Source organism: Aotus nancymaae, unplaced genomic scaffold, assembly GCF_030222135.1.
Source record: "Aotus nancymaae isolate 86718 unplaced genomic scaffold, 86718_ANA_hifiasm-v0.15.2.pri h1tg000062l, whole genome shotgun sequence".
Classification (NCBI taxonomy): Eukaryota; Metazoa; Chordata; class Mammalia; order Primates; family Aotidae; genus Aotus; species Aotus nancymaae.
The window spans coordinates 24,490,039-24,504,897 of NW_026988476.1; the positions used below are offsets into that span (position 1 = coordinate 24,490,039).

Here is a 14,859-nt window from a genome sequence, read left to right on the forward strand (position 1 = left end):
AGACGGGACCACTGATTTGGGTAATAATAAAACTCAGGTCTTCCATACAGCCAGGTCTGTGTGAATTAAAAACTCTTGACTGCAGTTCTCCTGTCTTAATAGATTGGCTCTGTCTGGGCAGTGGGCAACGAGAACCCATTGGGTGGTTACAAGAATGTGCCCATGCTCTGAGGCGAAGTGCTTACAAACGCTTTTGTTGCTGAAAAGTGAAAAGGACAAAAAGACAATAGATATTCTTTAGTGAAGGTGAAAAAATTTAAGAGCTGGCTGTTTGAATAGGTAGGTGGCTAAATTTGAGAAATAAGAAAGATATAAATGTTTCCATGCTTGGGCCAATCCTCCTTGCGAAATTCTTGAAGACAGGAAGGCATAAACTACTCCTTTTACAATCATAACAAATTGTGAGTACCACAGAAGTAAATGGCAAACTAAAAACTATGTGTTAGTGATTTGTATTCATTTAGTAGACACCTATTAATACATACCATATGGTAAAGTTGGTAATAAAGGTAGGGTGGGTTGCCAATGAGTATTGAATACATAGTGATAAACTATATTCAATTAAAAAAAAAACCCTTTAATTTGATTTCTTAGGAAGAACACAGCTCTCCTAATTCTAACTCTCCCTTTGAAAGCAAGCATTCATCATTTGAAATAGCTCTCTCTGTCCCTACTATTGTTCACTGACATTTTCTACACTTTCGCATCAGACCAAGGTTTAGAAATTTTTATAGCCTGATTATCTTTTCCTTCCACAAGCTGCCAAATGACTCTTGTTTCTTTTGCCTCTCAGTTTGTCCAGATAAAGTTTGTGGCTCACACAAACTGAGCCAGGTAAGTGCCAGTAACTCCAAAGGGGGAAAGAGGTGAGTTAAAAAAAGAAAATCTAGAAGTCTTTTAATGTTAACATTTTATTTAAACCAGTACAAGCACCATGCTTAACAAAAGACTGTCCAAAATAAACATGCAATATGAACTAGCAGAGACTGAAACCACAGCTTAAGAAGTTGTGCCAGTTGTTGGTTTTGTTGAACGATGACAGAGAACTGTTAAAATTCACAGGACTAAACCATTAATGTTTCAAGCCTCCTGAATGAGATTATATTGGACCATCTAAATCAATGGGAACTGCCCTGGCATGTTAATGATCGCAAACAATATTCAAGTAATTATATGAATTATACTTCAAAAAGCAAGATAATACAATTTCTATCACAAGTTTACTGTATATGAGCACTGATTTGAAATGTCAAATGGCATAATAAAAACAAATTTCTCAAGAATATTCAGCTTGGGACCATTGGTTTTAAGTGGCCTAGAAGATTATTACATTCTTCCAGAAATACAAAATAAGATTTGTCCAGAAATGTGTGAAACACATCCTCACAAAAGTTGTAATGGCTCAAACGCTATAGATTCCAGTACTATCAGTCTATCAAACAAACAGGGAAAGCAACCATAGTAATACTTGAATTGACAGAATATGAGTTACTCTCTACTTCCACCAAATATCAGCATTTAAACTCTTATGAAAATATCTATTCATCACTAGTCCAGATATGGATTAATGACATTGCTCAGGTTTTAAAAGTAATCCAAACATTTTTTAAGTACACCTTCCTTAATATCAGTATGGACTGGGGGGGAAACAGCCAAATTTAATTTGGCAATAAACTCCCCTAACTGGAAATTTTTAGCTAAAGTGTCAGACAAGGATACAGTTTATGGCTACCTTTGACTCCTGAAAATAGGAGATAAAAAGGGAGGGAAAAGTGCTGACACACATTTTGCCACACAGATTATTTAGTAATGACAGTAAAAAAATTTAGCAACACACTCTTAAACAAGAGCATGTTTAACTGCACAAGGCATTTAGTAAACTTTTAGAGCTAGACAATTTGAACATTTATTTTAGAAGTCAATTAAACAAAAACAATCAACCAACTTTCTTCCTAATGTAATTGCATGAATACCAGAACAAAGTGATCACTATTCAAAACTCAGACATTTTGGAATTTCAGCATAGTAACCTGAGAAGTTTTCTTCATGTGTATTTTTGTTGTTATGGAAACCACACTAAATAATACTGTGATTACCAGTTGGTTCTATTTTGACATTAGATACTATGCAGAACTTATGGAGGGCCAACAATTTCAAAACTAACACTGACTGAGAAGACCACGCAGGAGGGTCCCAGGAAAAAAGTTGCTGCCTAAAAGGAAAGGTTAAGTTTTAAGGCTGAATGGGAATGGTTGTACCAGAAAGATACAGAATGTAAAAACTGGAATTATGAAGTCTGGAGTTATTATTTGGGGGATGGTAGAAAAAAGACACTAAATAGGAAACAACTTGAAAAGAACAATGCAAAATCTATTAAGATGAAAGGGAAATCTACACAAATGTTTGAGAACACTTTAGAGCATGGGATTTGTAAATCTCCCCATTGGACAGATGGAATAAAAATGTTCTACTGATCCTCTAACCTCAATCTGTTGTCTTGCAAAAAACATGTTACTGATTAGGAGTCAGACACGCTCAAAAAGGCATGGTTTATCACAGCTCTTTGCTCCTGTTAAAGAGAGTAGGGGAACTAAAAGTTCTAATGTATGACAGGTTAATATTATCTGACATTATGGAGGACCTCCAAGTTTAAAAATAAACAAAACTAAAACATGCAAGACAAAATAAGGAACTTCATTAAGTTCCTTAAAAAACACATTCTTGCAGCACTAGTTTCTCTTATTCCTGCAAACCAAGTAAAACAAAATCTCATTTCCTTCATTCAAAAATATTAAAAACACTCTGCACTCACTTGAATTACATTTGCATTTCTACAGAATTATATGCATGTTACTCTCCAATATCAAAATACCTGTTTAAAGAATTCTTAAACTTCCTGGGTGAGTTCTCAATCTCTCTCTGTCTCTCTTTCTGGAAATTGGAATAAAGAATCATTTCCCTCCAAGAACCAAAACAAACACCTACTCTAGCACTTCCTCATCTCCAACTTTCTATTGCTTCCTGACTTCTAAATTAGTGAAGCCAAACAGTGTTGGGAACAGAAGATGTTCTATTCAATATCATGAAAATTCCAACTATCTTTACTTCTCACAGAAACCTCAAAAATAAAATGCAAAGAACATATGAATGGAAAACATGCCAAAATTTAAATTTTGCTAGATTTGAGATGACTAAGATAAGAATTCACTCACAAAATTTAGTTAGCCTTTAGTCTCTAGACCTATTATCAAATTAATGTTCAATGGTTACTTATACATTTGTTTTTACAAGTATGCCAAATAGCAGAATCCTTGCTCTATGCCAAGAATACCATCATCTAACAAGACTGGTTTAGTTAACTATTCAGGCATCCAGTTCAGAGTATCTTCTGACTCTGATTTGAATTCAGATGTGATTTCTATTGATGTGTTAATGTTATTAACTATGGCCAAAGTTTTAAGATAATTTTTTCCTATGGCACAAAACTAATCACAAGCATACCCAAAATTATAACTCTCAACTGCCATATATTCACCATTGCAAGCAGATAGTTGGAATTTTTAAAATATGAAGTTGACTTTATTACAAATTTCAGATATACACATTAGAAAATTATTTTATTTGGACCCTTTAAAAAAGTATTAATTTCACCAAATCTGGAATACTGGCAGTGTAAAAGTCTTAAACTAACTTTAAAGCTAACAAATCAAAGGCACAGTATTAACACATTTAAAATAATTAGCGTTCACAGGACATTAAGAGGTGCTTTATAAATAAGTGTTATTAACCTAGATTCAAAACTGTCTAGAAATGACATAAAAGAAACGAAGCCCTTGATTATTATAATCCACCAATTTCTAAGACTAAGATGCTATTTTCCATAAGGAGAAAAGCTAACAGTCATAACTCTATCATAAAATCTAACTTCCTGACCTTAAAAATGAGTGATTGATGAACATAGTTCCTACACTAGATTAAAAAGATAGAGGAACCAAAGAAGATACAGAATTGATCAATGTACTTGTAATGCAGGTTACACTACAGTAAATTATTCATGGCTCAATCCTGGGTCATTCAAGTCTTTGACCCCAAATTAATTTCAATGATTTGACAAGTGATAATATGCTATTTTCATAAATAAACTGCTAATATCCAGTATTTGTCAAAAGGAGGCAACTGTTGTCTCTCACAATCTAATATATCCACTCTCCAATGGTGTCTGTAAATAGTAACAAATTCTGAACCTTAAGTTATAGAAATTAGTCACAAGAGTGCAAAAAGTCCCTGGGGAAAAATAGTCCACCTAACAATTACCAAAATAAGGAGACATTTTACAAAGTTTCATTACTATGAAGATGATTTCCTCTTTGTTCAAACTTTGCACAAATGAAGAATTTTTCTTTACTGCAGGAAACAAACTGTAAGTAACAGTGCATTTTTAGGCATAAATAAGTATTTATGTCTGGTTCCAGTATGGTAAGGTTAATACATAAATACTTTAAAAACACAGAAGTTCACATTAGTGGAAAAATCCAAGTTTCTCACGTAACCATTCTTCAGTTAGGTCTTCGGTATTTCTTATTTCAAATACCTTAAAAAACAAACAAACAAACAAAAAAAAAACTTAAGTCATACTTTGATACTCCAAAAAAAAAAAAAAAGAAAGAAAAGGCAAACACATTATATATTTGAGTCTGAGGAACATATGCTGGTCTTCTGGAGTCTGAATGTCAAATGGAAATATCAGATGGGGTTGGAGATCAGCCACAAATCTCTAACAAGAATCTGAATTAGGCCCAAAAAGTATAACGGCTAAAGAAAAACAACGTATTACAGCAGAAAGAATGGGATTTGGAGCCAGATGTGAATCATAAGTCCTAGACAGAGCTAAATCCTAGCTCTGTCTAAATTTACCATTATGCAACCCTGAGCAACTCATTCATCCTCTGGGTTTCCCATCCACAGAATATCTCACAGAGCTGTTGTAAGGATTCAATAAGATTAACTGCAAAAGTAACTCAACTCCAGCACTGTAGGGCATGCCCAGGGTTAGAACAGACTTGAGACTCTTAACAGCTCCTTCTTAACCACCCAAATTGTTAGAGCAACTCCAGTGTTCCTGTGTTACACAAATTAGGAAAAAGTAATGTCTATAAAGTGGTGGTCACAATCATATGGGCTGAGGGGAAATAGCAGAGGGCACTTAAAGGCATTCCAGAGTTGATGATTAAGCACCTAAGAAGAAAATACTGACACTGTTCTTAAAATAAAACTTGAAAGGGAATATTGTTTATATAGTTTAAGTAATATAACATTCTATTTCAAAACCTTAAGTGTATATATTTTTCAACTCAAACTAATATGAAGAAGTTAAATAAAGTTTGAGAGCCAAGTACCTCTCTTACCTTTAACCTTCAAAAATATCATAAAATAGGGACATATTAAATCTTAAAGCAAGTTCTCATATAAAATAGAATGTTCTAACTTTATTAATATTCTTAACAATTTTATATTTGGAAACAATACAATTAACTGCATAATAGTGAATTCCAGCACAGAACTTGGTTCATTTCAGATTAAGTAAAAGACTCCAAGAAGCTTCAATGGTGACCTTAACCTATTAGAAATTATCTTATGGCAGATAAAATAACTCTCAGTAGATTTAATAGTTGCAGTGGCTTTTTAAAACTGCCTATATTTTGAATGTGATTTCTTCCAACCAACTTATCCAAAAAACACTTTGGTTCAAACACTTCTATCTCATTCTATTTCCAGTTACTAAAAGACTTTGGCTAACTAACTTCATCTGTATTTAAAAAATACCCCTTTTGACTATGTTAGCTATTGCTCTATATTCTAAAGGAAAACATTATCTCAACAAGTAAGTCAAATACAAATGCCACCTTGGTTAGTTCAGCTGTCTGGACTAGCTTATTCTTACTCCCAGCATACATCATCTGTTGTTCAGGCTTACATCCTGGAAAAGAGAGATGAGGGTAGAAATCAGACACAGATTTTAAGAAAGTTATGGGTTATAATTATTTTTATTTTTTAAAATGACATATTTTAGATTTCTATTGAGTTTACAGAATGTATATGGGTTGTATTTTGAGCCCTACATTGCACACTGCCTACAGAAAGAGACAGTTAAGTCGTAAATAAATCTACAGTTTGGTAAAAATAAAGATTCTAGACATTTGTAGATTCTGACTTTTAGAGCCCTGCAAACAATTAAAAACTTTCTGCATTATCTTCACTTTGACACTAAATATCAAGATCAATTTTATGGATGACTAAAATATAAAAGGTTTTGGGATGGTAGTGGACCAGTGGGGCAGGGAGATCTGCTCTGATAGAAGTTTCTGATAAAAGATTAAAATATAAAAGTAAAGTACTTCTGATATCTTAAAATGTCATTACGTTTCAAAATCCTTAAAATATATGTATGATTTGAGTCAGCAATTACACATCTAGAAATGTATCCTAAGAATGTAAGTTCTAAGAGATGATGCTTCATTCTTTCTAGGGATGCGTGCACACAGGCGCAAGGACACATACAGACACAGACTGTCCTCAATTTAAGTTATTCAACATTGTCCATCTTTAAAAACAGCATAAAATTTGTCTAGTATGAAATGGCTGAATTGGATCTATGCCAAATATGCATTATTTAAAGAAATTCACTTACCAACAGGACTGGAGAAAATAAAGCACAGAGGATATGAAACTCTTCCATCGTCATGTTGATATTTATAACTATACACAATGAAGGTTTTTCTCAAGTTAAAGAAACTAAAGTTACTGCTCTGAGACAGGTATTTACCAACACCTGGAAGCTACTGAGCTGCAGGTTTCTATCCTATTCTTTTAGGCCACACCTTCATTATTATCTTTCCACAAAATTAAAGGAGTCCCAAGGATAAGTTAAAAAATCACATAATCTCACAAAAAAAAAAAAAAACTTTTTAAAGTCCAGGCTTAATACGGATTATTTTCTTCTCAATTTTTATCGTACACATAATAAAGGAAATCATTTAAAAAAGAAAATTATTCATCTCACAAATAAACCAATCTTTCATTTTTCTTAATCCAATATATGCATACATATTTTAATTTGACTGTGATCATGACACAGAAGGATACTTTTAGGCATTTAACAAATGAGTTCACAAACAAGTCTGACCACTAAAGAAAATCAATCTTTTAAAGCACTAAGAAAAGGATATCGAGGTTGTCGTTCAGGTAGTTCGTCTTTAAGTTCATCTGGTGAAATGCCCTGGCACCACAGAGAAAGCAACATTCAAACATTTTCTTACCCATAAGTCCTTAAAAGATACACCAATCACCCATTCTACTAACAGTTACATATCTATTACCACATGCTACAAAGTAAAATTTTATCTTACGAAATTACACATAAACTCAGGTTACTAAATTCTCAATCCAACAGAAGCCTCCTTCTGCCCCCTTGGTTTAGTTCCATTTATTAACTAAATATGGGGCTGGGAGGCGCAGATTCTATGCTTATGTTCCAGCTGTCAGGAAATTCTGAATGACATAAGCCAATATTTTAGCGGAAACAACAACATCTGACTTCAGAAAAAAGAATTGAATTATTTTCACTCTAGTTACTTAATTTGACAAACTAAATACTTAAATTGCAGGGTTTTAAGTACTAGTCAAGCAACTTACAAGCAAGTTATAAAGTTGACTCACTTCTTACTAGTTATATAACCCCAACTTATACCACTAATAATGGTACTTCACTAATGCTTTTAAAGAAGGTAGTTAAATTAGCAACATAACATACTACACAATTAGCACATGCTTTTCATGCATAATGAACGTGTATTTAAAGGAGGTTCAAGACTCACTTTGGAAGCACATGTAACTAATATAGCATCTTTTGAATAATAATAATTACTTAACTATAAAACCGTATTTAGTTCATTGAACAAACCTCAAGCTCCTCATCCAGTACCACCAGGCGCTTATCCTTGTCAATCTTCACTAAAATAAAAATCGAGTATGAGTAAGCTGAGATTCTAATGCGACCTTGAGCTACCCAACCCACACAATCTCAGCCTTTTTTCAAACATCTAAAATTAAAACATCAAGAAACACAAGTATATAACTCATTCACAGTTTTAGTTTATATTTGATTAGTTAGCTTGGCTTTTCAAACTGTCAGCTTTTACCCATAATTCCCAATACCTAGCTTGCTTATTTAGAACTTTACGTCAATTTCTTACATTTCCTGTATATATGAATAACTCTGTAACTCAAATGCAACTTCCTAGATAATAAGAAAAAGTCTGAAATGGTGACTATGATTGAGACTGGTCTATATGCAACATGGTCAGAACTGCAAGAGAAAAAGTGCCTGATCAGGGATCAGAACAGAGAAACCTCAAAATTCCTGGCTTCTCCAAGGTCAGGATTTCGTGGCACAGTATTATTATTCTGAGAAAGTGAATAACTAAGTAGAAGTGATATCTACATTCAACTATGTCTAATGTAATCCAAAGCTAAATCAAAATAAGTTTAGATACTCTATGCCTCTATTCTTTCCTGTTAGTCTGGCAAAGTTGATCCTGTTTGGTTTTGCACCAATTTCATAGTAAATCCTGTGAGATATAATATAATCTCAAATAGCTTCAGCTTTTGCAGCAAAATGGCACAAACACACATTTTCACTTTGAAGAACTATATGACGACATTGTAGTATTTATTTATAATGAAATCAGAATTCATGACAAGTTGTCATGACCTCTGGTTAAATCACATCTGCCAGATGCATCTCTGCTAAGCATGGTCTCTAGAATTTTACATTTTCACCCCCTCATATTTCCTCCATCTTTCTAAATCACTACCTACATATTAAATTCTGCCTATGAATACAACGGAAATCTGCATAATGTCAGATATAGCTCACAGTGGGAGAAGCAATATGCAAATAACTTTTTCCATTTTCAGAAGACAGTGCCACTTAAAAGTACTCTCCCTGAAACCAGAGTTCACGTCGACAACTGGAATAATGTACAAAGTCACTGTGCACACAATGCTGAACTTGGCCATTTTAGATGTAGGCAAAGGTTTCTGTTTGAGGATGAATGGACAGGCTTTTTTTTTTTTTTTTGAGGTGGAGTTTCGCTCTTGTTGCCCAGGCTGGTGTGCAGTGGCATGATTTCGGCTCACTGCAACCTCCGACTCCCTAATTTAAGCGATTTCCTGCCTCAGCCTCCTGAGTAGCTGAGATTACAGGCATGCACCACCACGTCCAGTTAATTTTTATATTTTTAGTAGAGACGGGGTTTCACCAGGTTGGCCAAGATGGTCTTGCTCTCCTGACTTTGTGATCTGCCCACCTCGGCCTCCCAAAGTGCTGTGATTACAGGCATGAGCCACTGTGCCTGGCCTGGCCAGGTTATTTTTAGTCCCCCAAGAAGGATGGGTTGGATGGGTCACTGCAAATGGAAATCCTCATTACCCAAGTGACCAAGATGACCACCTCCAGAGCTGTACAGGCAGCTGAGAGGAGAACTATGGGGAAGGTGGGACAATCCACCTCTGTTTCGTGACATTAGAATTAGCTGTTACTTATTTTTTAAAGTGATCTAAAGGTGGCAATGAAACAGAAGAAGTAACATTGCGTTCCAAAGGTTCAGTTCATTCAATGTAGTTACAAGATTAAAAACAAACTAAGAACATGTAACTTGGAGGCAATCACTTTTAGCTTACTTATAATAGCAGCATTGTTCGTTTCTTTGCGAAAACGAAACTTTCTCAGCTTTTCCACTAAATCTTCAGCAACATCACAAACCACCAAAGACTCACTCTATAAAAGAAAAAACACATACATATAAAATGCCAGGACTTCAATATATTACATGTTTTATGTACAATATATATCATGTTAGTTATAAAACCTAATACCTTCATAATGCACACTGACATTCACAAACGCCAATTAAGTGAATGCATTAAAGTAAAATATGTGAACACATAAAAGGACTTTAAAGTATACTTTAACTTTCTCTTTGGCTAATGAATGTCTCAAAAACCATTCACATAATAATGTACAATGTCATCAGAATTGGAGAAGAAGAGAAGAATATGGGGAAAGTCAAGAATCACTGTCTGCTGTTAGAACGTAAGGCAAGCGTACTGTTTTTATACAGTGAAGGAAGAACAGGAAAATAATCTGATTACACTTAGAATTAATAAATTCGTTTTCGTCCTCACAATTACAGGGAACAAAAACAAAACAAGCAACGAAAGTGTTAAAAAACCTCCTAAGAATAAAGACCAGTAACATTTCATATTATAATCAGAATTAAGACCAATAACATTTTATATTATAATTAAATAACTATGGAGATATTAAAAGGAGCTACTAAGAATGTGCAAAAGAAATAAAAGCTGAGACAAAAAAAAAATACTGCAACTGATACCACAGAAATACAAAGAATCATTAGAGACTATTATGAACACTATACTCCCATAAAATGGAAAACCTGGAAGCAATGGATAACTTCTTGGACACACAGAACCTACCAAGACTGAACCACGAATAGAGAAACTGAACAAACCAATAATGGGTAATAAGACTGAAACAGTAACAAAGTCTCCCATCAAAGAAAAGCTCAGAATCTGATGGCTTCACTGCTGAATTCTACCAAAGATTTAAAATACCACTTCTACTCAAACTATTCCAAAAAATTGAAGGGGAAAAAAATACCAACAGGTTCGTTCTACAAGACCAGAATTACCCTGATACCACAACCAGACAAGTATACAACAAAAAAGGAAAACTATAGGCCAATATCTCTGATGAACACAGATGCAAAAACCCTTACCAAAATATTAGACCACCAGATTCAACAACACATTAAAAAGATCATCCACCATGATCAAGTGGAATTTGTCCCAGGGATGCAAGAGCAAATCAATAAATGTGATACATTACATTAACAGATTCAAGAACAAAAATCATATCATTTCAAGAGATGCTGAAAAAACATTTTATAAAATTCAAAATCCTTTCATGATAAAAACCCTCAACAAATTGGGTATAGAAAAAACATACCTCAAAACAATAAAAGCCATATATGACAAACCCATAGCTGACAGCATACTAAATGGGGAAAAACTGAAAGCCTTTCCTCTAAGTTCTGGATGCCCAAGTGCACACTTTTATTCAACACAGTACTGGGAGTCCTAGCCAGAGCAGTTAGGGAAGAGAAGAAATAAAAGGCATCCAAGTTAGAAAAAAAGAAGTCAAATTATCCTTGTTTACAACAACATGATCTTATAATTAGGAAAAGCTAAAGACTGCATTAAAAAAAAAAACTGTTAGAGCTGATAAATTACATATTCATATACACCAACGAGAAACAATCTGAAAAAGAAATCAAGAAAGCAATCTCATTTACAATAGCTACAACAAAATCTAGAAATAAATTTAACCAAAGAAGTGACAGATCTCTACAATGAAAATCATAAAACACTGATGAAAGAAATTGAGGAGGACATACAAAAATGGAAAGATATTCCAAACTCATGGATTATACCATTGCTAAAATGTCCATACTACCCCAAAGTGATCTACAGATTCAATGCAATCCTGATCAAAATACCAATGACATTCTTAAGAGAAATAAACAATCCTAAAATTTGTAAGGAACCACAAAGACTGTGAATAGCCAAAGCAACCCTGAGCAAAAAGAACAAAGCTGAAGGTATCACGGTACTTCAAAATATACTTCAAAACAATAGTAACCAAAACAGCATGATCCTGGCATAAAACCACACACACACAGGCCAACAAAACAGAATAGAGAACCCAGAAGTAAATCCACACATTTACAACCAACTCATTTTAGACAAAGATGCCAAAAACATACACTGGGGAAAGGACATGCTCTCCAACAAATGGTGCTAGGAAAACTGGGTATCTATATGCAGAATAAAACCTGACCCCCAACTCTCAGCATATACAAAAATCAAATCAAAATAGATTAAAGACTTAAACGTAAGATGTGAAACTATGAAACCACTAGAAGGAAACATTGGGCAAATGCTTCAGGACATTGGTCTGGGCAAAGATTTTTTTGAGTAAGACCCAAAAGCACAGGCAACTAAAGCAAAATAGATAAATGAGATTACATCAAGCTAAAAAGCTTCTGAGAAGAAAGAAAACAAGAGTGAAGAGACAATCTACAGAATGGGAGAAAAAACTGCACTCTCCACTCAACAAGTAATTAATAACCAGAAGATGTAAGGATCTCAAACAACTCAATAGCAAAAAAATTCCAATTTAGTCCTAATAATAGTTAACATGTATCAGAGCCTATGAGAGAAACACTGTGTTATATCCTTTACATAGATTTCCCTTCATGCTCAAAACAATCTCATGAAACAGATACTATTATTACTCCCATTTTGCAAGAAACTAAGGTTTAGAGAGGTTAAGTATCTTTCCCCAATTACACAGTTAGTGGAGCCAGGATTCAACTCAGGCAAGCCTATCTTAACTCACTCTCTTAACCACTACAAAGGAGGTGGTGGCAGATTGGAAATTGGGGGTCGGGGTGGGGTGTGGGTGAGGAAAAAAAGGGTTACCAAGATAACTCCTAGGCGTCTGGCTTGTATAACAGATTGAATGACACAAACTTTCACTGAGTTAAGGAACACTGACAGAGACCAGGTTTGAGGAGAAAGAGCACGAGTTCTATTGACAAACTGAGGTGGCTTTGATGGTGCCCAAATGGGGGAAAAGCTTCCCATGGGATGTTAACTTAATACTGAAATATTAATATATAGCTCTGGGGCCGGGTGCGGTGGCTCACGCCTGTAATCCCAGTACTTTGGGAGGTCTAGGTGTGTGGATCACTTGAAGTCAGGAGTTCGAGACCAGCCTGACTAACATGGTGAAACCCCGTCTCTACCAAAAATACAAAATTAGCTAGACGTGGTAGCACATCCCTGTAATCTCAGCTACTTGGTAGGCTGAGGCAGAATAATAGCTTGAATTGAACCCGGCAGGCGGAGGTTGCGGTGAGCCGAGATCGCACCATTGCACACCAGCCTGGGCAATAAGAGTGAAACTCCATCTCAAAAAAGGACATATAGATCTGGACTGGATCTCAGAAGCCAGGTGTTCTGAGCTGCAAATTTACATGTAATCTGAAAATAGGTGGTAAATGAGGCCATAGTTTAGGATAAAGAATACAGAATGGAAAATGATGGATTATGATAAAGCCTGGGACTCCTTCGAGTATTGTCCAGGGAAAGGAGAATAGTCTGCAGGAGAAATAGATAGACCAATAGGAGAAGTAGGAGGAGTTCTGTATCCCAGAAGCCAAGGGGGAAGAATGAAGAAAATGCTTCAAAAATGAGCGTTTAACACTCTGGAATGCAGCTGAAAGGTCAGAAAAGACGAAAACTGAAAAGAATCCATTGGATTCAGCGACCATGACAAGATCTACTTGATAAAAGTGGGTTGGGAATTGAGTAGATGGTCAGAAAGTAGTGTTTTGTTGTTGTTTCTAATGAAATTTACGCATACTTAAAAACCTGATGGGATAGATCAAAAGATCCTTGATGGCGATTTATTTAATTCTCCACTTTATTTTTATGCTTGGGGTCCAGCCCATATAAGAACAGAAGCCATAGCCCCCGGAACCAACAAAACTAAAGCTTCTGACAATTACTTTAAGGCCCAGGGCCAAAGCTTTGGGTTGAAAGGTTTCCAACTGCCATAGAAAAAGCAAAGATAAGGAGAAATCCTCTGTGCGAGGCTAGGGAAGGGAGCACACAGAAAGAAGCCTTAGGCGAGGCCGAGAGAATTCAATCAGAATTCGAGTCCTCCCCCGAAACGCCGCCAGGTGGAAGATGCTAGGAGCCCATCAACCCTTGGGACCTGGTCACGGCCCTGGCAAGAAAAGCGGGATTTGGGGGAGTCCTCCGATGGGGCAGACCCCTTTCCCTCCGATCTACAGCTCAGAAGCTGAAGCTCTCCATCCAGAAGGGCCTGGCGAGGCTCCCCCTTACCCGCCGGCTCGTGGCCGCACCCCGCTGGGCGGGTCTACCCCGGGCCCGGCTAGAAAATGCTGCCCTGAGGCGCGGTGGCGGAGGCCAAGTCTCTGGCTGTGGGCACCGACCAGCCGCCAGGAAGGAAGCGGTCGCCGACCCCTCCTGGGCGCTGCCCGCCGCTGCCGGCTCCGGAAATCAGGAAAGCCTGGCTGGCCGGCTCGCCCAGCCCTCCGACCCCCGCCCTCCCAGCGGCAACTCACCATTTTCCTTCCGGCCGTCAGCTGCCTGTCGCCTTCACTCGGGCGCCTTTCAGAATGGCTCGGTGGCCGCCTCCCTTCCTGCCCGGTGCCGGGCCCAGTCGCCCCCACCTATCAACGCAGCCTTGGCGGGCCGGCACGTGATGGCGGACGGCAGGAGGCGCGGCTCAAACTTTGCCAGAACGCGAGCGCCTGCCTTTTTTTTTTTTTTTTTTTTTTTTTCCCTTACGCCCTCTAGAGGAGGATGCTCTGCCTGGCTGCAAGTGAGAAACAAACCCGAGGTGTGTACTTAAAAGCCATGCCAATTCTCCACACCGTTTTAACAGTCTTCAGGCTCTGACAGCATGATCATGGTTGACACTAATGATTTCAATGGTAAATGTGTGTACTGACCGCAGCCTACCTTCCAAATTTGATCTCCCTCAAATCTAGGCACACCCCTCCTTTCTTCCCACCCTCTCCAGAACCCCACCTCTGACCACTGCCGCCTTCCAGTGCTTGGTTGATACATTTCCCCCCCGACAGCGCCCCTCTCTCTGTCTCTGTCTGTCTCTGTCTGTCTCTG

General features: G+C 36.8%; 1 protein-coding gene across 1 annotated transcript; it reads right to left on the reverse strand.

Moving 5' to 3' along the window:
- Positions 1-893: 893 nt before the first annotated feature.
- Positions 894-14,400, reverse strand: GMFB (glia maturation factor beta). The gene is given in 8 exon segments (XM_012451018.2): positions 894-4,524; positions 4,526-4,591; positions 5,904-5,977; positions 6,689-6,771; positions 7,227-7,276; positions 7,961-8,010; positions 9,742-9,838; positions 14,298-14,400. Coding segments are annotated over 8 exon segments (465 nt in total). The 5' UTR covers positions 14,301-14,400; the 3' UTR covers positions 894-4,482.
- Positions 14,401-14,859: the final 459 nt, after the last annotated feature.